This window comes from Geotrypetes seraphini, chromosome 3 (genome assembly GCF_902459505.1).
Source record: "Geotrypetes seraphini chromosome 3, aGeoSer1.1, whole genome shotgun sequence".
NCBI classification, from domain to species: domain Eukaryota; kingdom Metazoa; phylum Chordata; class Amphibia; order Gymnophiona; family Dermophiidae; genus Geotrypetes; species Geotrypetes seraphini.
Window position 1 is genome coordinate 398,664,165 of NC_047086.1, and position 22,027 is coordinate 398,686,191.

Consider the following 22,027-nt stretch of genomic DNA (forward strand, 5'->3'; position numbering starts at 1 on the left):
TTTTTGCCCGTTTTTACCTTTTCCATTCCTTAAATGAAGTCATCTTGTCTCTGATCGCTTCCTTCACCACCATGCCAGTTCCTTGTTCTTTTTCCTCTTGGATCCCTTGTTGATATGCGGCATATATAGATTTTGCGCCTCAGTCACTGTGTCCTTAAAAAGGGACCATGCTTGCTCTAGCATTTTTACAGTGTTTATCCTGTTCTTAATCTTCTTCCCCACCATGAGTCTCATACCTTTATAATTCCCTTTTCAGAAATTCAATGTGGTGTATTTAGATTTAAGAAAGCCTTTGACAGTGTACCACATAGACATCTAATAAATAAACTGAGTGCTCTTGGAATGGGCCCCAAAGTGAAAGGCTGGGTCAGGAACTGGTTAAGTGGAAGACGACAAAGGGTAGTAGTCAGTGGAGATCGCTCTGAGGAGAGGGATGTTACCAGTGGTGTGCCTCAAGGTTCTGTTCTTGGGCCTGTTCTTTTTAACATTTTTATAAGTGATATTGCTGAAGGGCTGTCAGGTAAGTTTTGCCTCTTTGCAGATAATACCAAAATCTGCAATAGAGTAGACATCCCAGATGGTGTGAATAACATGAAGAAAGACCTAGTAAAGCCTGAAGAATGGTCTGAAATTTGGCAGCTAAAATTTAATGCTAAGAAATGCAAGGTCAAGAATTTGGGCTGTAAAAATCTGAAGAAATGGGAAAGTTTAGAGGGTGAAGAACTTATGTGTGTCACAGAAGAGCAGGACTTGGGTATAATTATATGTGATGATCTAAAGGTGGCCTCCGCTGCACATTCCCTCCGCCGCGGTCTCGCCCCTCCTCTGACGTATGACACCGCAGCAGAGGAACGTGCTGCAGAGGCAATGGTAGCCTGCTAGACTCACTACAGCTGACCAGTGATCCTCTAAAGGCTGCTTTAATGTGAGACTGGGAAGCGGCATTAACCTACAGCTGATGCAGCGCTTTACCTGTCTGCCGGTGGGACAGCTTAAGTAAAATTTTGTAATTGTCTGGCGGGCCAAATTTTATTATACCACAGGCCAGAGTCTGACATGTCTGCCTTAGAGGAAAGGCGGGACAGGGGAGATATGATAAGAGACGTTTAAATACCTTTATGGCGTAAATGCACATGAGTCGAGTCTCTTTCAATTGAAAGGAAGCACTGGAATGAGAGGGCATAGGATGAAGTTAAGAGATGATAGGTTCCAGAGTGTAATCTAAGGAAATACTTTTTTACAGAAAGTGTGATAGATGCATGGAACAATCTCCCAGAAGAAGTGGTGGTGACAGACTGTGTCTGAATTCAAGAAGGCATGGGACAGGCACGTGGGATTTCTTAGAGAGAGAAAGAGATAATGATTACTGCGGATGGGAGATTAGATAGGCCATTTGGCCTTTATCTGCCATCATGTTTCTATAAGAGCAGAAGTTATTCTGGACTCAGATGGTACCTTAGACAGGGACTAGGAGGATAAAGAATCAGATTTAATCCCTTTATTGTCACAAAATGATTCTTCCCTGGTGGAAGAGGCAGCCTCTCATAAGGAGGACCAGGAGGTGTTATCGGCTATAGACCAGGGAGAGGATTCCTCTGTTCACCAGCTCTTGGTGAAATATGTATGATTTTTCTTCATGCTTGCAATATATTCAAGGTAACTTAGAAAAAATTTGAGACCTATCTGAAATGCCTTTTTCATGAAAAAAGTGAAATAAAATCAAATCTGGCTTTTTATTCTATGGAGAAATTTTGAGATTAACTATAGGCCTGTAAACTTATTTTAAAGCTCAGCCCAGTAGTAGAAGTTGGGTGCTGGTACAAAGTATTTATGTGGATTTCAAAACAAAATCCTGATATATACATTCTTTCCTTCAACCTAACCCCCCTTCTTCCAACTCATTGCAAAAGAAAGCATACTGTCACAACAGATAAATGAGTACTTCTACACACACTGGATGAAGATCCAATTTTCATATAAGTTTTTCACGTATGTAGACATCTGCGTACCTACATACAGTTTATTAAAAATATCCTATTAGCTTGATTGTCATGTGGGAAACATTGTGATGGTGCTATACAGAGAATGAGAAGCTTTATTAATATTAAAGCAATTAAATTCTTACCAATTTAGAGAGGTTCATATCTCTCAGAACCTTCATGACAATACTTAATTCACTGTCCTCTGGCCTTGCCCTCTTTTGAGCTCCAAGAGTTCTCAATACAGAAAGGATATTTCTTAGGCCAAAGTCATAATGAACCTAAAAAATAATGCAAAGCATGTATTTATAAATTAATTCAGATTCAAAATTCTGTCAACTTAGGTCTTACACACAAGCAAATAAATACATTTCACAACTCCTTTTACTAAGGCGTCCTAGTGCGTCTTAGCACGCGCTAAATGCTAACGCGTCCATTATATCATATGGACACATTGCCATGCGTTAGCATTTAGTGCACACTAATTTTTAGCGCATGTTAAGACACAATAATGCGCCTTAGTAAAAGGACCCCTTAATTCTTTAACTTAGGCCACCTTTTATCAAGCTGTGTTGAGTGTTTTTTTTTTTTTTAATCACTGGCCACTGCAGGAAAAGCTCCGATGCTCATGGAATTCCAATGAGCATCGGTGCTTTTACCGCTGCAGCCAGTGATAAAAACCCTAATGTGGCTTGATAAAAGGGGGCCTTAGTTTGTAGGCTCAGTAGCAAGTACTTAGAACTGCTATACAAGAAATCTAATCTAATCTGAGGTTTATGCTCGCTCTATGCCTATAAAGGTTTAAGGTGATTTTAATCACGAGCCCATACAAATATGGGGAGCTTATAGTAGAAGTTGCTACAGCAATTTACAATAAAAGAAGAGAGCATGCAAAACAAGAGCCTACACAAACATGGAAGGCTTACAGAAGAAGTCGCTACGGCAATTTACATTCTAAGAAGAGTGTATGCAAAACATGGAGAGCTTCTGGGTTGAGTTTTTGCTTCCTAAACCAGCCAGGCCTATGGGGCAAACTGCATGGATCATTCAGATCTTTATCTGCTGTCATTTACTATGTTACGATGTAAATGGGATGGCCTTTGTCATCTCCCTCAAAAAGTGAATAAAAGAGAGCTCCTCTGAGGGAGACTTTTCTGGGATGAAGAGGAGTCAGAGGGAAGGCCAAGAGATCTCTCCTTTCAGGGGCCCACTGGCTCTACCTTAGATCCCCAAGAGTCTCAATCAGACTCAGCAAAGTAATCCTCATGAGATGTCTGAGTCTGCACGTGGCAGGTTTTGGGTGAGAGTGCTATGGATCCCCTGATGAGCTGGAGAGGAGAACTGAATCAGTCAGTAGCAGTTCTGAAGCCTGACTGGGCACCAGTGTTAACAACTTCCTGACAGGCAGGGTGTTGACCTCCAAGATATACTAGAGGGCACTGTGATGTCCCAGCATCATGTCAAGACAGAATATGCTCTAGCTCCTCTTATATCATGACCTGGAATTGCTCCTCAGGGTCAGGCATGGCTGGTATGGGTATGGAGACAGCCTATGAAGATAATAGAGATGAACTGGAGGCATGGTTCCATCTTTGGGGAGACCAGTGAATTGGCACTACTTTTACGGGGTGTGGGGAAAAGCCCTCTTGGTGCCGATGCTTCTTGGGTACTGGAGATACTGGTGTCCCATATCAGTGCTTCTTTGCCTCTGCTCAATTCATGATTTTGGAATCCCTCTTTGTTTATGTTTATTAAAAGCTTGATAGATGGGGCGTGGCTTTGGAGCGGACAAAGATGGCTGGGTAATGGAGTAGCTCTGTGAAGGCAAGCTAACTGACAGATAATATAGTCAGGAAAAATTTCAAATTTCGCTCTGAAAAGTGAATTGGAGATTGATTATGGCTTCGGGTAAGCAAAATAAAAATTTGACAGCGGGAAGCAGCTCAGGAAGTGAAGCAGCTCAGGAAGTGTCAAAACTTGATACGGCTTCCCTGCTGTCAGTTCTGTTGCCGCCGGAGGATGTAGAAAATAAAGACATAATGAAGGAAATCCAGGTGGTAAAAGAAATAGTTTTAGAATGTGCTAAAAGTATAAAAGAAGTAAAGGAAGAGGTGGTGTGTTTGTCAAATAAACTGCAAGTGATGGAATTGAAAGTGGACCAAATAGAGAAACGAGTGGAAAAGTGTGAGGAGGAAAGTGTACAGCATAAGGAACACAGTAAAGAAATTGAAGCCCTGAAAAGGGAGCTGGAAGATTAATCTAATAGGGAACGAAGGAGCAATTTAAGGGTGCTTGGGGTCCCAGAGGGAATTGAACAGTCGGATCCAATTGGATTTTTGCTCAATTTTTTGCCAAAGGTGCTCCCGTTGGAAATCGAATGCGCGCACAGGGTCCCAACGAGATTGACAAGCAGCCAGAAAGGACCACGTCCACTGATTTTTAAGCTACTGAGATATCAGCAGGTAGCTGAAATAATTAAATTAGCCAAAGATAATAAAAATTTAAAATGTCAGGACTCTAAGATTTACATCGTTCCTGACTTTGCTAGAGCAACGGCACAAAAGAGGAAGCAGTTATTGGACCTGAGACCACAGCTGAGAAGTCTGGGAGCTAGATATGGTCTCATATACCCAGCAATTATGCGGGTCACTTATAAGAATAAAACTTTGAATTATGAATTTGCAGCAAAACTTAAGGAGTTTCTGGAGCAGTGTGAATCACCAATGGCTACTTAAGAGGAGATCTGGATGAAAGTATTTACTTTCTTGGTTGTAATGTTTATTTTTGTTTGAGAAATTCATATGTTTAAAAAAGTTAATGGGATTCTGAAGGAAGGACTGCAGTTGGATTCAAAAACATTCCACATTCCATCTTGTCAGGAGGCAAATGGAATGTAGCCTGTAAGAGTATATGAGATGCAATATTACAGACTTTTTAAAGGAAAGTGGTTGAATAGATGGGCTGAATTGACTTGCTGATTGGAAAGACAGACTGAGGAAATGTTGGAGGATTGTGGAAAACAGTTTGAAGGAGATAAGTTATATATGATACTGAGAATGAGAAAGTATATTCTACAAGCAAGAGGACATTAATTAGAATGGATCTGCAAGCAAGATGTGTGTTAGAATGTGACTTTGTATGCCTTATAATTTTTAATTGAAGAAAAAAAAAAAGGGGAAGTCTGCTGTGATATATGGAATAATGACATTGTAATGGAAAATCCATTAATGCAGCAGAGGATTTATTAAAGATGGTTCTGATATATAGTTGGTCTGACATTAAAATAAAAATGACAGATATTGTGGTGGTCAATAATAAAGAAACAGGGATTATATATGTATGAGGTGAAGGATTTTTGATTGACACCGTAAGTCTGAAATCGTGGCCACTGCAAATCTTTATGAAAAATAGTTTGAAGAGGAGATTTTATATGGACCAAAGGATGTGAATGAGAATGTATAAGCAGAAAGTGAGAGGACACTAGTTGGTATGGATCTGCAAGCAAGAGGAGATTTGGAATGTGACATACAACACCTCATTTCAAGAAGAGGAAGTTTGATATTATGTATGGACTAAGGTTTTGCATTTGCAAATCTGTTAATGTAACAGTGGTTATAATACTGTAGGTTTTGCTAAAAGTTGGTCTGACTTTAATATACTTTTTGAAAAGAAAAAGTTAGGAAGGATGATTTCTAATATATATTAAATAATATTTAAAGGTGTTAATTGACTTGAGGGTATAGGGTGTAATCTGGTTTGGATGATTGTAATTTTAAAAGTTTATTTGATTATTTATTTATTACAAAGATATCTTATTTGTAATGAGTGAGTAGAGAAAAGATGGTTTATGAGAGAAAGGAAAAAAAAAAAAAAAAGGAGGAGGTAATCCTTGATAAAGAAGTCCTGTTTGATAAAGTGATTTTCATTTAATATTATAATTATCTGGCTAATGGATTAGAAATTATAAATATAGCTTGTGGGGAGTTTATCTATTGCCTAGTCAAGGTGTGCGTTTCAAAGCTGGCATGCAATTTAAGGGAGGGAAGGGAGGGGGTGGGGATTAAGGGTATGGGGAGGGGTACAGGGGAGGGGATGGGGTCTAATAATAATTTTAAAAAGGGGAAAAGAGGATATAATATTGATGTTGGGAATATTTTGGTTTATTGGTTTGATTTAACATAATGACTCTAAAGATTCTTTCACTAAATGTTAATGGTCTCAACCATCCGATAAAAAGAAAAAAAACATTGCTATATTTAAAAAAACAGAATGCGGATGTCTATTTCATACAAGAGACTCACCTTAATGGAGATGAATCAAAAAAATTGATTGGTAATTGGGTGAAGGATTGTTTTTTTGCACCGGCGGTGGGGAAAAAAGCTGGGGTAGCTATTTTAATAAATAAAAAATGTTCAGCAGGATTTAGTATGGTGGCTGCAGATAAATTAGGAAGGAGGGTACATATGAACATGAGTATGGGCAATAATACCGTGGCGTTATTTAATGTGTATGTCCCTAATTCGAATCAAATTGAATATTTTAAAACTCTACAACCAATAATTTTACCACTGGCTGCTAATAATTTGATAGTGGCAGGAGATTTTAATGCTGTTATGGACCCTTTATTGGATAAAAAACCTAGTAAAATTTTAAAATCTTTAGGGTTGTTGGAAAATTTTATAAATTCTTGTAATTTAAAGGATATTTAGAGAATTCTTCATTTTAATGATCGAGATTTTTCGTTTTATTCACATGTTCATAAATCTTTTTCCAGAATTTATTATATTTTTGTTTCTGATGGGCTAATAAGAACATAAGAACATAAGAACATAAGAAGCGCCATCTCCGGATCAGACCTTCGGTCCATCAAGTCCGGCGATCCGCACACGCGGAGGCCCTGCTAGGTATTCACCTGGCTTATTTTATAGCCAACCATATCTTTATATGCCTCTCTCAAGGAGATATGCATCTAGTTTGCTTTTGAAGCCTAGGACTGTCGATTCCGCAATAATCTCCCCTGGGAGAGTATTCCAGATGTCAACCACTCTCTGTGTGAAGCAGAACTTCCTGACATTAGTCCTGAACTTGCCCCCCCTTAGCTTCATTTCATGTCCTCTTGTCCGTGTCAAATTGGACATTGTAAATAATCTTCTCTGCTCTATTTTGTCAATTCCTTTCAGTATTTTGAAGGTCTCGATCATATCCCCACGCAGTCTCCTTTTCTCAAGGGAGAACAATCCCAGTGTTTTAAGTCGATCCTCATATTCCAGTTTCTCCATACCCTTCACTAGTTTAGTTGCTCGTCTCTGCACCCTCTCCAGCAGTTTTATATCCTTCTTTAGGTAGGGAGACCAATGTTGGACGCAGTATTCCAAGTGGAGTCTGACCATTGCCCTATAAAGCGGCATTATAACTTTCTCCGATCTACTCGAGATTCCTTTCTTTATCATGCCTAACATTCTATTTGCCTTATTTGCCGCTGCCGCGCATTGTGCCGACGGCTTCAGGGTCCTATCTATCAGTACACCCAGATCCCTTTCTTGTTCACTTTTCCCCAGAGTTGCACCTGACATTCTGTACTCGTATTCCTTATTTTTACTGCCTAAATGCATTACCTTGCATTTCTCCACGTTGAACTTCATCTGCCATTTCTCCGCCCATTTTTCTAACCGACACAAATCGCTCTGGAGTTCCTCACTGTCCTCCTGCGATCTGATTGCCCGGCAGAGTTTTGTGTCGTCTGCAAACTTGATGATCTCACTGGATGTTCCGTTTTCCAGGTCATTGATATAAATATTAAAAAGGATCGGCCCAAGTACCGAGCCCTGGGGCACACCACTAGTCACTCTCTCCCAGTCGGAGAACTTCCCATTTATGCCCACTCTCTGCTTTCGGTTTTCCAGCCATTTGCCTATCCATCTTTGTATATCTCCCTCTATGCCATGGCTTTGTAGCTTCCTGAGAAGTCTTTCGTGTGGAACTTTGTCAAATGCTTTCTGGAAGTCCAAGTATATTATGTCCACCGGCTTTCCACTATCAATTTGCTCGTTCACGGTCTCAAAGAATTGGAGTAAATTCGTCAAACACGATTTCCCTTTCCTGAATCCATGTTGACTGGGTTTCATCAAGTCGTGTGTGTCCAAGTGCTGAACTATGCTATCCTTGATCAGTGATTCAATCATCTTGCCGGGGACAGACGTAAGACTCACAGGTCTATAGTTGCCCGGTTCTCCTCTCGATCCTTTTTTGAAAATTGGCGTGACGTTCGCTTTCCTCCAGTCGTCTGGTATCTGTCCAGTTCTGATTGACAGGTTTGCAAGTTTTTGCAATAACTCTCCAATTTCAATCTTCAATTCCTTCAAGACTCTCGGGTGAATTTCATCCGGTCCAGGGGATTTGTCACTTTTAAGTTTGTCGATCTGGTAGTATATCTGATCTAAGTTCACTTCGACTGTGGTGAGGCTGTCCTCTATTTCTCCTGTAAACAGTTTCTCCTCTTCAGGTATTGTTGAGGTGTCCTCCTTCGTAAAGACGGACGCAAAGAAGGAATTTAGTTTGTCTGCGATTTGTTTATCTTCCTTGATGTACCCTTTTCTTCCCTTGTCGTCCAGGGGTCCCACTGCCTCTTTTGCAGGTTTTTTCCCTTTCACGTATCTAAAGAAGGGCTTGAAGTTTTTGGCCTCCCGGGCTATTTTTTCCTCATAGTCCTGTTTTGCTTCCCTCACCGCCTTGTGACATTTCTTCTGTTTATCTTTATGTTTGTTCCAGGCTTCGGTTGTCTTCGTGCATTTCCATTTTTTGAAAGAGTCCTTCTTTTCTTTTATGGCTTCCTTCACCTGTATGGTAAGCCATGCCGGTTCTCCTTTGCCTTTAGTTCTCCGATCTTTGGAAATCCTCGGAATGTAGAGATCTTGTGCTTCTGCAATAGTATTTTTCAATAGGCACCATGCCTGATCTACTGTTTCAAGTTTGTCCACCATCTTCTCGAGTCGTTTTGTTACCATGGCTCTCATGCAATCGTATTTACCCTTTTTAAAGTTTAAGGTGGTGGTTAAGGTTTTGACATGTTTCCCTTTCCCGATGTCAAGTTTAAAGTTGATTACATTGTGATCACTCGTTCCCAGTGGAACCATGACTTCTACTTCTGTTATCGGTCCAGTGAGACCATTTAGGACCAAGTCCAAGGTGGCGTCGCCTCTTGTCGGCTCTTTTACCATTTGCTCCAGGAAGCAATCCCCTAGCACCTCCAGGAACTTGGCCTCCTTGCCGCAGTTGGAGGCTCCTAGTTTCCAGTCTATTCCTGGGAAATTGAAGTCTCCCAATATAACTACATTGCCTGTCTTGCATACTTGTTTGATTTCCTCCATCATTTCTGAGTCAATGACTTCCGCCTGTCCTGGGGGACGATAGTAAAGGCCAATTTTTATATCTGCGCCATTGCGACCAGGAATTTTGATCCAGAGGGACTCCAGCTTCTCTTTCCTGTCTGTTGTAATCATTCCAACAGTATCTATTCCTTCCTTAACATATAGGGCAATACCTCCACCTTTCTGCCCTTCTCGATCTCTTCTATATAGTTTGTATCCCTGTAGTACTGTGTCCCATTTGTTTTCTTCATTCCACCATGTTTCTGTTATGCCAATGATATCCATGTTCTCATGTCTTGCTATCGTCTCTAGTTCTCCCATTTTGTTTCCTAGACTTCTAGCATTTGTATACATACATCTAAGTTCCCTTCGTGTTACCTTTTTGGACCTTCTACTCTTGGCTGTCCTTACAGTTTCATTTACGGTATCCTTTACTGCTCCTGTGTTATCTCCCATGTTTGCTGTGTGGTCATCCCCTCCTGTGTCTGAGTTGTCCCTTCCTGCTTGTTCTCCTTTGTTGGCTGTGAGGTCGACCTCTCTTGTGTATGAGTAGTAGTCCTTTGTTCCTACGTCGGGGCATCCTGTTGTCCGTGCCATCGACCGGTTGTCGACTGTCGGCTTTCCCCTGTCCTTCAGTTTAAAGCCTTCTCTATTGCTTTCTTCATGTTGCCTGCCAAAACTCTTGCTCCTTCCTTGTTGAGGTGTAGTCCATCCCTTCTGTAGTACTTGCTTTTTCCCCAGAACGCCGTCCAGTTGCGCACGAAGTCGAAGCCTTCGTCTTCGCACCATCGTCTCATACAAGATGTTACTCTCTATAGAACCAATAATTTTATCAGATCATGGTGGAGTGTGGATTAATTTAAATTTTAATGATCCAGATAATGTTAGGCCTGTCTGGAGATTTAATAATGCATTGCTTGCATATCCAAAATTTTGTGAAGAATTTCAATCAAAAATTGATGAATATTTTCAAAATAATATTACAGAGGAAGTGTCTTTAGAAATAATATGGGATGCTTTTAAGGCAACGATGAGAGGGCAAATTATATCATTTTCAGCCTATTCTAAAAAACAACTAAATAAGCAATTTACTGAAGTGGAACAAGAAATAAAAGACTTAGAATCGAAATTGATTAATAAGTGGGAGAATTCTACGTTACAAGCTTTATTAAAAGCAAAATATAAATACAATGAGATTTCTTCTAAATTGGTTATGGTTGGAGTGGCAGCTCATGTCTCCTATCAGGCTTCGTCATCTGCTTAGTATTAAAATGCCTAGAATAAGGAAAACCAATAGGATATTAATGGACACATGGACAACATTAAAATATGTTAACAATTTAACTCCTATTACTATTCAAAAATCTACTTGTCAAAACATATGGCTGAACTCCAAGATACGAATAGGCGGTTTTATGATTGTCTGGAAGGATTGGATTGAGGCAGGAATACGTACTTTAAATGATGTTATTAATGATGGTAAGCTGCTGGAGTTTTCACAATTGCAACATAAATTTGGTCTTTTTTTTTTTAATGTTTAAGTTTTTTATTGAATTTTTTTTCCATTTAACAACAAGTGTCTTAAATTTTCATACAATTATCTTAACAATACACTTGATATTTTTATAATATATTTTATATATAACATTTCTTGTCTTATTTTTCTTATGGTTTTATATATCATATAATTGTAATTATTTTTCTTATAAAGTTATACAATATATATATTGTAATGATTTTATCAATTATTATTTAAATATGAACCTTTTCCCCCTCCCTTTATTACATTATTTTCATGTAAGAATATCATCTATTATAATATTTTATTTATAATGTATGATAAAGAGAATAATTCCCTCCCCTTAACCCCTCCCCCCCTCCTTCTTTATACTATTTTCTTATCATGGGAAAATGAAATTCAAATATTGCAATATTCTGTTAATGGTCCCCAAATCTTCTTGAACTTATTCATATATCCTTTTTGTGTTGCAAATGCATGTTCCATCTTATATATATTAAAATCTTATATTGGTAGGCTGTCACACAAAATATATATAAAATATAATCTTCAAGGTAAGTATTACAGAGAGAAACCAGGGGTCTCAAGTGCTCCCAGCCAGAAGCCCGATATATGTTACAGAGCTAATGGCCAATGCGGTGAGCTATCATCGTTCCCGTTTATTTTCTCTGTAAAATTTTTAGCTATTTTTTTGCTCTCTAACTTTTCAACTTTTTTTGTTTTTTAACTTATTTTATATTGTATATGCTTTTTACTGCATTTAGCTTTTAACACAACTGTGTTGCTGATCTGTTACTCTTCCATTTTATGCATGAGTAACTCTTAAGTAACCTTTAGCAACCTCACTTAACTTTCATATGACGGATGATCTCCGTTTCGCCCCTATATTTCAAACAGGGGCTTCATCAGGAAAGAACGCCGCTGGCAACACTGTTGATGCCCTGGCGTTGCACAATTACTTGAGTTGAAAGTGAAGCGACTGCTCCATAGGCTGACCCGGGAACATTAACGGATCCGTTAATGTTCCCGGGTCAGCCTATGGAGCAGTCGCTTCACTTTCAACTCAAGTAATTGTGCAACGCCAGGGCATCAACAGTGTTGCCAGCGGCGTTCTTTCCTGATGAAGCCCCTGTTTGAAATATAGGGGCGAAACGGAGATCATCCGTCATATGAAAGTTAAGTGAGGTTGCTAAAGGTTACTTAAGAGTTACTTGACATAAATACTTAACAATTACTTGAGTTGAAAGTGAAGCGACTGCTCCATAGGCTGACCCGGGAACATTAACAGATCCGTTAATGTTCCCCGGTCAGCCTATGGAGCAGTCGCTTCACTTTCAACTCAAGTAATTGTGCAACGCCAGGGCATCAACAGTGTTGCCAGCGGCGTTCTTTCCTGATGAAGCCCCTGTTTGAAATATAGGGGCGAAACGGAGATCATCCGTCATATGAAAGTTAAGTGAGGTTGCTAAAGGTTACTTAAGAGTTACTCATGCATAAAATGGAAGAGTAACAGATCAGCAACACAGTTGTGTTAAAAGCTAAATGCAGTAAAAAGCATATACAATATAAAATAAGTTAAAAAACAAAAAAAGTTGAAAAGTTAGAGAGCAAAAAATAGCTAAAAATTTTACAGAGAAAATAAACGGGAACGATGATAGCTCATCGCATTGGCCATTAGCTCTGTAACATATATCGGGCTTCTGGCTGGGAGCACTTGAGACCCCTGGTTTCTCTCTGTAATACTTACCTTGAAGATTATATTTTATATATATTTTGTGTGACAGCCTACCAATATAAGATTTTAGTGTGTTTTCACAAGGTTTGGAAAGCCATCTTATATATATGGCAAACTGAGTTCCACCAGAAATTATAGTTCAATCTGTCCCAATTTTTCCAATTATGTGTAATTTGCTGTACTGCTATTCCAGTCATTATAAATAAAAGTTTGTTGTTATTTGATGAGATTTGACTATGGGCTCTCATTGTAGTACCAAATAGAATTGTATCATATGTCAAGGCTACTGGATTTTCTAACATCCTATTTATTTGGGGCCAAATTGATTTCCAAAATGTTAATATGAATGGACAATAGAATAAAAGATGATCTAATGTCCCTGCTTCTAGATGACAATGCCAGCATCTATTAGACTTAGAGCTATCAATTCTATGTAAACGTGTAGGGGTCCATAGAGCTCTATGTAAAATAAAAAACCAAGTTTGTCTCATAGATGCTGACATTGTACATCTTATCCTCCAAGACCAAAGTCGTGGCCATTGAGATGCATTAATTTGATGCTTAATCTCAATGCTCCAAATATCTCTAAGACCATTTTTTTTTTTTTTAATGTATAAATCCAGATATTAATTTATACCACATTGCAGCCTGGTGTCCCATGGAATCTATCTGAAAACATAAGAATTCCATACTATGATAATTATTAAGATTTTTCCATTCAGAGAACCCTGTCTGAATGGCCTGCTTCAATTGCAACCATCTGAAATATTGTGATTTATTTAAACCAAATTTATTTTGCAATTGTGAAAACTCAAGCAGTTTACCTTTATTTATTACATCTTCTAAAATACGAATTCCAGCCATAAATTTGGTCTTGATAAAAAACAAAGTTATAAATGGTTGCAATTGAAGCAGGCCATTCAGGCAGGGTTCCCTGAATGGAAGTCTTTAAATACTCATTTTACTCTAGAATTCTTATGCTTCCAGGCAGATTTTCTGGGTCACCAGACTGCGCAGTGGTATAAAACATTATCTGGCTATTTAAATAAAAAACCAAGGACTGTACTTAGAGATATTTGGAGCATTGAGATTAAGCATAAAATTAATGCATCTCAATGGCCACGTATTTGGTCTTGGAGGATAAGATGTACATTGTCTGCGTCTATGAGGCAAACATGGTTTTTCCTGTTGCATAGAGCACTCTGGACCCCTGTTCGTTTACAAAAATTGGATTGCTCTAAGTCTAATAGATGTTGGCATTGTCATCTTGAGGCTGGAACCCTAGATCATTTATTATTTTATTGTCCTCTTATTAATAATTTTTGGAAATTGATCTGGGGACAAATAAATTGTATGTTAGAGAATCATGTGGCCCTGTCATATGACACAGTTTTGTTTGGGATGTCTATGAGGGCCAAAAGTCAAATCTCCTCGAATAATAAGAAGCTGTTAATGATTTTAACAGGAGTTGCCATCCAACAAATAACATACAATTGGAAAGACTATAGGGGCTTGAATTACTGTTTCTGGTGGAGTTCGGTGTGTCATGTGTATGAAATGGAAAAAACATTGGCGATTAAGAGAGGATATTATAAGAAATTTAAAGATGTGTGGGGACCATTAATTGATTACTATAATAAATAAATGAATTTATCCCCATTTAGTATGTATAGGGTGGGAGGGTGGATGGGTGGGTTTTATGACATTAGGATGAGTAGTTACAAAAATATTTGGAAAGGGAGGGAGGGGAGGTAATTTATGGTATAAGATGATTGTAAAGTTTGTAGCGGTGCCGGTACCCATGGTTCAAGTAGGTCCGGCTCACGCTTAAATTAGCGCTGCTCTGGCGTGCTTCCCTAGAAGGAAGGAAGTCCTGCTGTATAACATTCACCTTTAGGCAGGAAATCAAAAAAACACAAAGAGTCAATTTTTTTCCTGATCCTGCAATATCCACTTTATTCAGTGGTAAGGGAGCAAGAGTTGACATACAAATAGTCCAAGCTCAAAACCACAAAAATCAATCCATGTCAGCAAAACCAAACTAGTGATAAAAAAAGAGTAGGTTCCAGCTTTAGCCTTTCATCAGGAAGACAAGGTAAGTAAAATAAAAAAAACAAACCACCAAAAGCAAAAATGCGGCTGTCTTTACATTCAAACATAATCAATCTTCATCACATTTTCAAAAGTCCTGTGCACAAGCCTTAAGATAGTCCGGCTTGACCCCAGCCAACTCAGAAGGAGTTGGTGGGGGGAGGGGAGCAAGCGAATCCACTAATTAAGTTTCTGAATTTCAGAATGCCACTAATGGCCCCACTAACCCAACCTGTTTGGACTGTGGATTCTCCCCACAATTACTTCCCTCACACACTCTCAAGCAGTAACAGTTTCAGCCAGCTTACCTTGCCTGGAAGTTTTAAACCTCAAAAACAAAAACATTTTTTTTTTTTTTTCCTTCCTGCTTCACCCAAGCAGAACAGTCCCAGCCAGCACAAGTCCCAATCAACTTATAAAGGAAAGCACCCTTTCTAAGCAGTTCAAAACCATACACAGTGGGCTAATAAACCCCCAAACTTCCCAGCCCTGCCACTTAGCTGTCTTCCATCAAGATGTCTTCAGGCAGACTGGGAGTTTCCAAATACTCCATAGGTTCTTCTGTTGATGGCTGGTTGGCAGAAAGGTAAGTGTCTGGCTCCTGCATTTCAAAGTCCTGGGACTCAGGAGCCGAGCCGGGAGAGACCTTCTCTGGGGCTGGCCCCGGATAAACTGCCTTTCTTTTTCCCAAAGCAGCTTCCAAAGTATTCAGGTGAATACGCCCTGCCCTTTGAGGGGGAGGAGTTACCTGCAAAATCTGCCTGGCTTTCTTTGGGACTTTAATTATTCCCTTCAGCTGTGAGTAACCAGAGGGAGAGAGATTCCTCTGGGGCTGTTGTGGGCTGTTCTGCTCACACTCCTCTCCTCCCTGGAGATCAGAAAAACCTGCATCCCAGGGAAAAACAGCCTTCTCCTTAACTCTGGTCACAATCCTATCCCCGTGGTTAGCTCTCTGGATTACTGGGCAGGGTTTAACTAAAACCTGTCATGGCAAAGGCTGAGCTACAGGGATAGGATTGTGACAAGTTTCAAGTGAAGAATGTATAGTATGACTTGATTTATTGTACACTTGTTTGTATAATGTAAAAAGGAATAAAGATATTAAAAAAAAAAAAGCTTGATACCCCACAATATTCTAAAGGTCAATGCGGCTTACATATGTAATTCAAATAAACTTAGATTAAGCTTTGAAACAAATGCCATAAGTTATAGGAAAGAACTAATCACTCATTCAAGAGAAAACAAACAAAATCAACATCAGCCATCACATTCAGTCATGCTTAGCTCATCCATGTTGCCATTGTAACACAGCTCTCCACTTTAAAAGATGATGTAGAATCCTCACAGGTCCTCATCGTCAGGTCCAATGATGCTTGTCTTGAACAGGCAGTACTGAAACCAATGCCAAGGAAGAGAGGACCTCCTTAATGCTAGTGTGTCCCCAGTGTCCAGTGAAGCTCCTGATGCCATCAGGACCAATGCCTCCAATGCTAATGTCAATGGACTAGACTTCAGTGTGCCAAAACGTTTCTCGCACAAGACCTCTTGACTATTCTGTGCTTTCTTCTGCATTTGAGAACACAGTTTACAATGAGACGACTTAAGGTCAAACCTGAAGCACAGAGGCACCAGTTGTGAGGATCTGTCGCAGATATGGTCCTACCACACCTTGGGCATTTCTTAAACCCACTGGGAAGCTTCCAGGACATATCAGGAAAAACAGCTGAAGTGAAATCAAACAGCTCAGGTGTAGGTACCTGTTTATTTTATTTGAAAAACCAAGACCTAAATGGGAGCTCAAGACTAAAGAGGCCAAGAAAATAAAATAAAACTTAAATGATCCAAAAACATTAATAAAATTAAAGGGGACAGAAGAAAATAAATACAAAATCGGTCCTGTGCTACTAATGCTCAAAAAAGGCAGAAAGGAAAGTGAAAAAATATGTGAGGAAATAAATCACTTGACAAAGTCATGTCTTCACTGTTTCGTGGATGTAATGAAGTCAGTTGGGAAGGTATATGTGCATGCTTGTTCAGGCCTACCAAAAGCTTCTAGAAGGTGAAGAATGCTGCATCTGTACTGGGGCTTCGTGGATGACATCATCCACATGTGAGTACATTATGTCTTGCTTGTCATAGAAACATACAACGGCATAAAAATTCTTAAGAAAACATATTTACCTGTTTGGTGAGCTGTTCCTCACAGAGTTTGTAAAGGACGTAAAATTTCTGTGCCAAAATTACATTGTCAAGGAATCCACAACTTGCAAGCTTCACTCTCATGATAATCTAAACAAAGTATCACAAAATTTAGTAAATGTATGAGCAATTACAAAATGGATACTCCATAACAAAGATTTGTCTTTACCACAGAGACTACGGGCCAGATATTTAGCCAGCAGCAATCAGCATCTTGCTGACCACTGCCAGTGCTAAAACCAGAAATTCAATGTCAGGACATGTCCAGGCACTGGCAATGAATTTCTAGGTTTACAGAACCAGCTAATGCATAGCCAGTGAAATTAATATTCAGCCCTTAACCAGCTATGGGTTATCACATAAAGGGACCCTTTTACAAAGCCACAGTAGCAATTTTCAAGCGGCAAATGCATTAAAGCCCATTCAGTTCCTATGAGCTTCAGTGAATTTGCCACAGCTACAAACCCGGCTTTGTAGCAGGGGACAAAAGATAGGACAGACTATTATGTGGTCCTGTTTATGCAGTTAACTTGGCCAGTTACGGTAAGTCCTGAATATTGACACTTAACTGGCCAAGAAACAGGGCAAGGGGTCTGAAAACTCCAAGATGGTAATAACAAAAGCAGACAAGTCAAAGGGAAATATCAATAAGAACTTTTATTCTTATAGAGGACACACAACATAAAGCCTGTATTTTGCCCATGCAAGTTCTGCATAATGGGCTTAAAGGAACTATAAAATAATGATAAAACACAATCCAATGAAAACCATAACACACAAAGTTTGAATCTAAACCATAAGATTATGACAAATATATATATGAATTAACTCATATAAAAAAGTAAATAAATCCCTCCTTTTACAAAACTGTGCAAGAGGTTTTTAGCGCCGGACAGTGCGCTGAATGCTCTGTGCTGCTCCGACACTCATAGGAACTCTATGACCATCGAAGCAGTACAGAGCATTCAGCACACCAGCTGGTTCTAAAAACCTCTTGTGCGGTTTTGTAAAAGGGGGGTAACATTAAAAAGAAACCTAGAAACATGAAGGCAGATAAAGGCCAAATGGCCCATCCACAGCATCCACTATCTCCTCCTCTCCCCAAGAGATTCCATGTGCCTGCCTCAGGCTTACTTGAATTCAGACACAGTTTTTGTTTCTACCACCTCTACTGGGAGCCTTTTCAGTGCATCTACCACCCTTTCTATAAAAAAAGTATTTCCTTACTCCTCTTAACTTCATCCTATGACCTCTCTAGAGTTTCCTTTCAATTGAAAGAGACTAGCCTCCTGAGTATTTATGCAACATAGGTATTTAAACATCTCTATCATATTTCTATCAATGGAGATCGCTCTGAGGAAAGGGAGGTTACCAGTGGTGTGCCTCAAGGTTCTGTTCTTGGGCCTGTTCTTTTTAACATTTTTATAAATGATATTGCTGAAGGGTTGTCGGGTAAGATTTGCCTTTTTGCAGATGATACCAAAGTCTGCAACAGACACGCTGGATGGTGTGAATAACATGAAGAAAGACCTGGCGTAGCTTGAAGAATGGTCTGAAATTTGGCAGCTAAAATTTAATGCTAAGAAATGCAAGGTCATGCATTTGGGCTGCAAAACCCTAGGGAATGATACAGATTAGGGAGTGAACAGCTTATATGCACGACAGAAGAGCGGAACTTGGGTGTGATTGTATGTGATGATCTTAAGATGGCCAAACAATTTGAAAGCTAGCCAAAGCTAGAAGGATGCTAGGTTGCATAAGAAGTATGGCCAGTAGGAAAAAGGAGGTATTGATGCCCTTGTATAAGACTCTGGTGAGACCTCATTTAGAATATTGTGTACAATTCTGGAGACTGCACCTTCAAAAAGATATAAAAAGGATGGAGTTGGTCCAGAGGAAGGCTACTAAAATGGTATGTGGTCTTCATCATAACGCGTTTGGGGACAGACTTAAAGATCACAAATGTATACTTTGGAGGAAAGGCGGGAGAGTGGAGATATGATAGAGACCTTTAAATATCTATGTAATGTAAATGAGTCGAGTCTCTTTCATTTGAAAGAAAACTCTGCAATGAGAGGGCATAGGATGAAGATTAGAGGTGATAGGCTCCAGAGTAATCTAAGGAAATTTTTTTTTTTACAGAAAGGGTGGTAGATGCGTGGAACAGTCTCCTAGAAGAGGTGGTGGAGACAGAGACTGTGTCTGAATTCAAAAGGGCCTGGGATAGGCACGTGGGTTTTCTCAGAGAGCGAAAGAGATAATGGTTACTGTGGATGAGCAGACTAGATGGACCATTTGGCCTTTATCTTCCATCATGTTTATATGACTATCCATGCCAAGTTCCGTGGATGCCATCACCCACATGTGAAAATATGCTGCCTGCTTGTCTCAGATAAATGCCTAAATCATAGTAACAAATTTTACTTGTAACACTAGTATTCTGTATAGGAAATAAATGCTTACTTTCCTTTCTACAATAAATTCTAATGGTGCCCTCTAGGTGCCTAAATATAGTCACACCTTTATAGAATTGCCATGTGTGTTTACACAGTCCTTACAACACCTGGAATTGTATATTTGTTAATCAAATCAAAAATAAACATGTGTTAGAAGATTCATTCCTCACATTCAGTTTATTGAAATATAATAAAACTAGTCTTTAAGCCCGTTACATTAACGGGTGCTAGAACAAATGTGTGTGCGTCTGTCTTTATTTCTTTCTCTCTCTCTCCTTAGCCGCTTTTTTTCTTTCTGCCTTTCTTTTTCCTTGGCTGTCCATCACCACCCCTTGCCTGCTCCCCCTGTCCATTTTCCCTTCCTTTTACCTCCCCTGTGTCCACCACCACCCCTTCACTGCTCTCCTTATGCAGCAGCAGCCCTTCTTCCTTTGTTTTACCTCCCCCCTGTCCAGCAGCACCTCTTTCCTTCTCCCCCTGTCCAACATTAGTCCTCCGTTCCTTTTTCTTCAACCCCCTGTCCATCAGCATCTCTTTCGTTCTCCCCCTGTCCAACGGGTGCTAGAGTAGACGACTGTTTTTTTTTCCTTTCTCTCTCTGTGCTTGGATGCTGTCTGTCTGTCTGTCATTCTTTCTGTCTGTGTCTCTGCCTTGCGCCCTGCCTGCCTGTATTTTTCCATTGCGCCATGCCTGCCTATCTCTCTGTGGCCCCCTTCTCTTCCCCGCCATGATTGGTGTGTGCCCCAAGCACACCCTTCCCCCCCAAAGCAGCCCCGTTTCCCAATGCCCCTGCCCCCTTTTGTGCCATGCCTGCCTGCTCCGTGGCCCCCTTCTGTTTCCCCCCTATGATTGCTGTCTGGCCCAGCAAACCCCTCACCCCAAAGCAGCCCCCTTTCCCTCTCCCCTTGTTGAGCCATGCCTGCCTGCTCTGTGATCCCCTGCCCATGATTGCTGTGTGCCCCCAGCACACCCCTACCCCAAAGCAGCCCCTTTCCCTCTCCCCCTGCTTGCCTGCCATGCCTGCCTGCCTGCTCCCTGTGCATCAGCATCAGCATTTCCCTCCCCCTCACCTGTTCCTTCGTAGCAGCATGCAGATAAAACGGCTCCCTTACTTCTTAGCTGGATTTTTTTTTTTAAGTTTAAAGATGCCGACGCAGCTCCTCTCACGATCCCGCCTGCGTCGAAAGCCTTCTCTGACACAGGCCGGGATCGTGAGAGGAGCCACGGTGGCAGCTTTAAACTTTTAAAAAACCCAGCAAAGAACTAAGGGAGCCGTTTTCAAAGCCGCCGCCGCGGCTCCTCTCATGAGCTGCACTTATTGGAGCAAGTCCGTCCTGGGTCCGCGTCTGCCCTTCGCCGACAGCCGGCTCCCTGGAAGCCCTCCTCCCCCCCCTTTCCCTTCCCCTTCCTGCGGTCCGACTGGCTGCGGTCCGGCCTGTAGAGGCGATCAGCTGGTGACGTATTAGCGCACATGCGCACTCCTTCGGCCACAGACCTACACGCACGGAACACGCAAATAGGAGTGTGCATGCGCGGCTAGCTCTTTATTATATTAGATACCTGTCTATCTGGAACCATCATGGCCACAGTTCTGAACTGAATTTTAAGATTTTCTGGTAGTTCCTGACGACCAGCATACCCAGGATTCTACAAAAAAGCATATATTCAATATTTCTGATTATAATAGGTTTAACATACAGTAATTTTATTTTATACCTGATTTGATTATTTGAAGAGCAAGCTCCAATATTTTAAACTGTAGGTACAAATTTCAGGATTGTACAAAATTCACATTAAAATCACAAATTATTTTCACGCATTTTTGGGTATAGGGAGCCATTGCTAAGCTAAGTGGGAGTCCTCCAACTACACTGCTGATAGTAGGGGGTGGTGCTCCAATATTGTGTTTTCAATTGCTAGAGACAGGTAGGTTCCCTGGAATCCTGCAGAGCTTGCCTGTCCCTCACTATTGAAAATGTGATAGTGAAACCATAATCTCCACTGCCATGACTGTAGCTGGGAACAATGTAGGGAGCTGGCTAGAACATAGCTGGTTGTGTGATATTTGGTATTTAACCAACTATGAAGAACAGCACAAAGATATCACTTTGTTTTATGTGGTCCTGGACTTAGATGATTTCAATGGTGGAGTGAAAATAGAACCATCAGCAATCTGAGATACTACCCTGCTGGCAGAGAGTGAGAAGGACTTCAAGAAGATGATCCTGAAGCTGAAAAACGCGAGAAGATGTGATTTTACCTGAACATCAAGAAGACCAAAACCATGACTACTGCCAACAAGAAAGTCCACATAAAGATCAACAATGAAGAAATAGAAGTGGTTGACAGCTTCATTTTCCTTAGGTCCCTCATTGATCGCAGTGGTGGTTTGACAGCAGAGATCAAGCATCGATTAGCACTACAGTGTAGCATGGACCAAATATGAAAGTGCAAGGACATCTCAGACATCATCAAACAAAGACTGATTACTGCCATTGTGTTCCCAAATGTGACATATGGCTGCGAGACATGAACACTCATGAAAGCAGATTGAAGAAAGCGCAGTTGCTTACCTGTAACAGGTGTTCTCCATAGACAGAAGGGGAATGCAGCCACACTTGAAGGTGAAGTCCTCCGATTGAGCCTAAGTGCTAGTACTCTCCCCTAGATATGGTAAAGTT

General features: G+C 40.4%; 1 protein-coding gene across 1 annotated transcript in view; it reads right to left on the reverse strand.

Annotated features, from left to right (window-relative positions):
* Positions 1–22,027, reverse strand: part of DNAH8 (dynein axonemal heavy chain 8) — a 1,666,792-nt gene that overhangs the window by 477,488 nt on the left and 1,167,277 nt on the right. Inside the window, 3 exon segments of the mRNA XM_033937418.1 lie at positions 2,126–2,260; positions 16,873–16,980; positions 20,907–20,993. Of these exon segments, the coding sequence (XP_033793309.1) occupies positions 2,126–2,260; positions 16,873–16,980; positions 20,907–20,993 (330 nt within the window).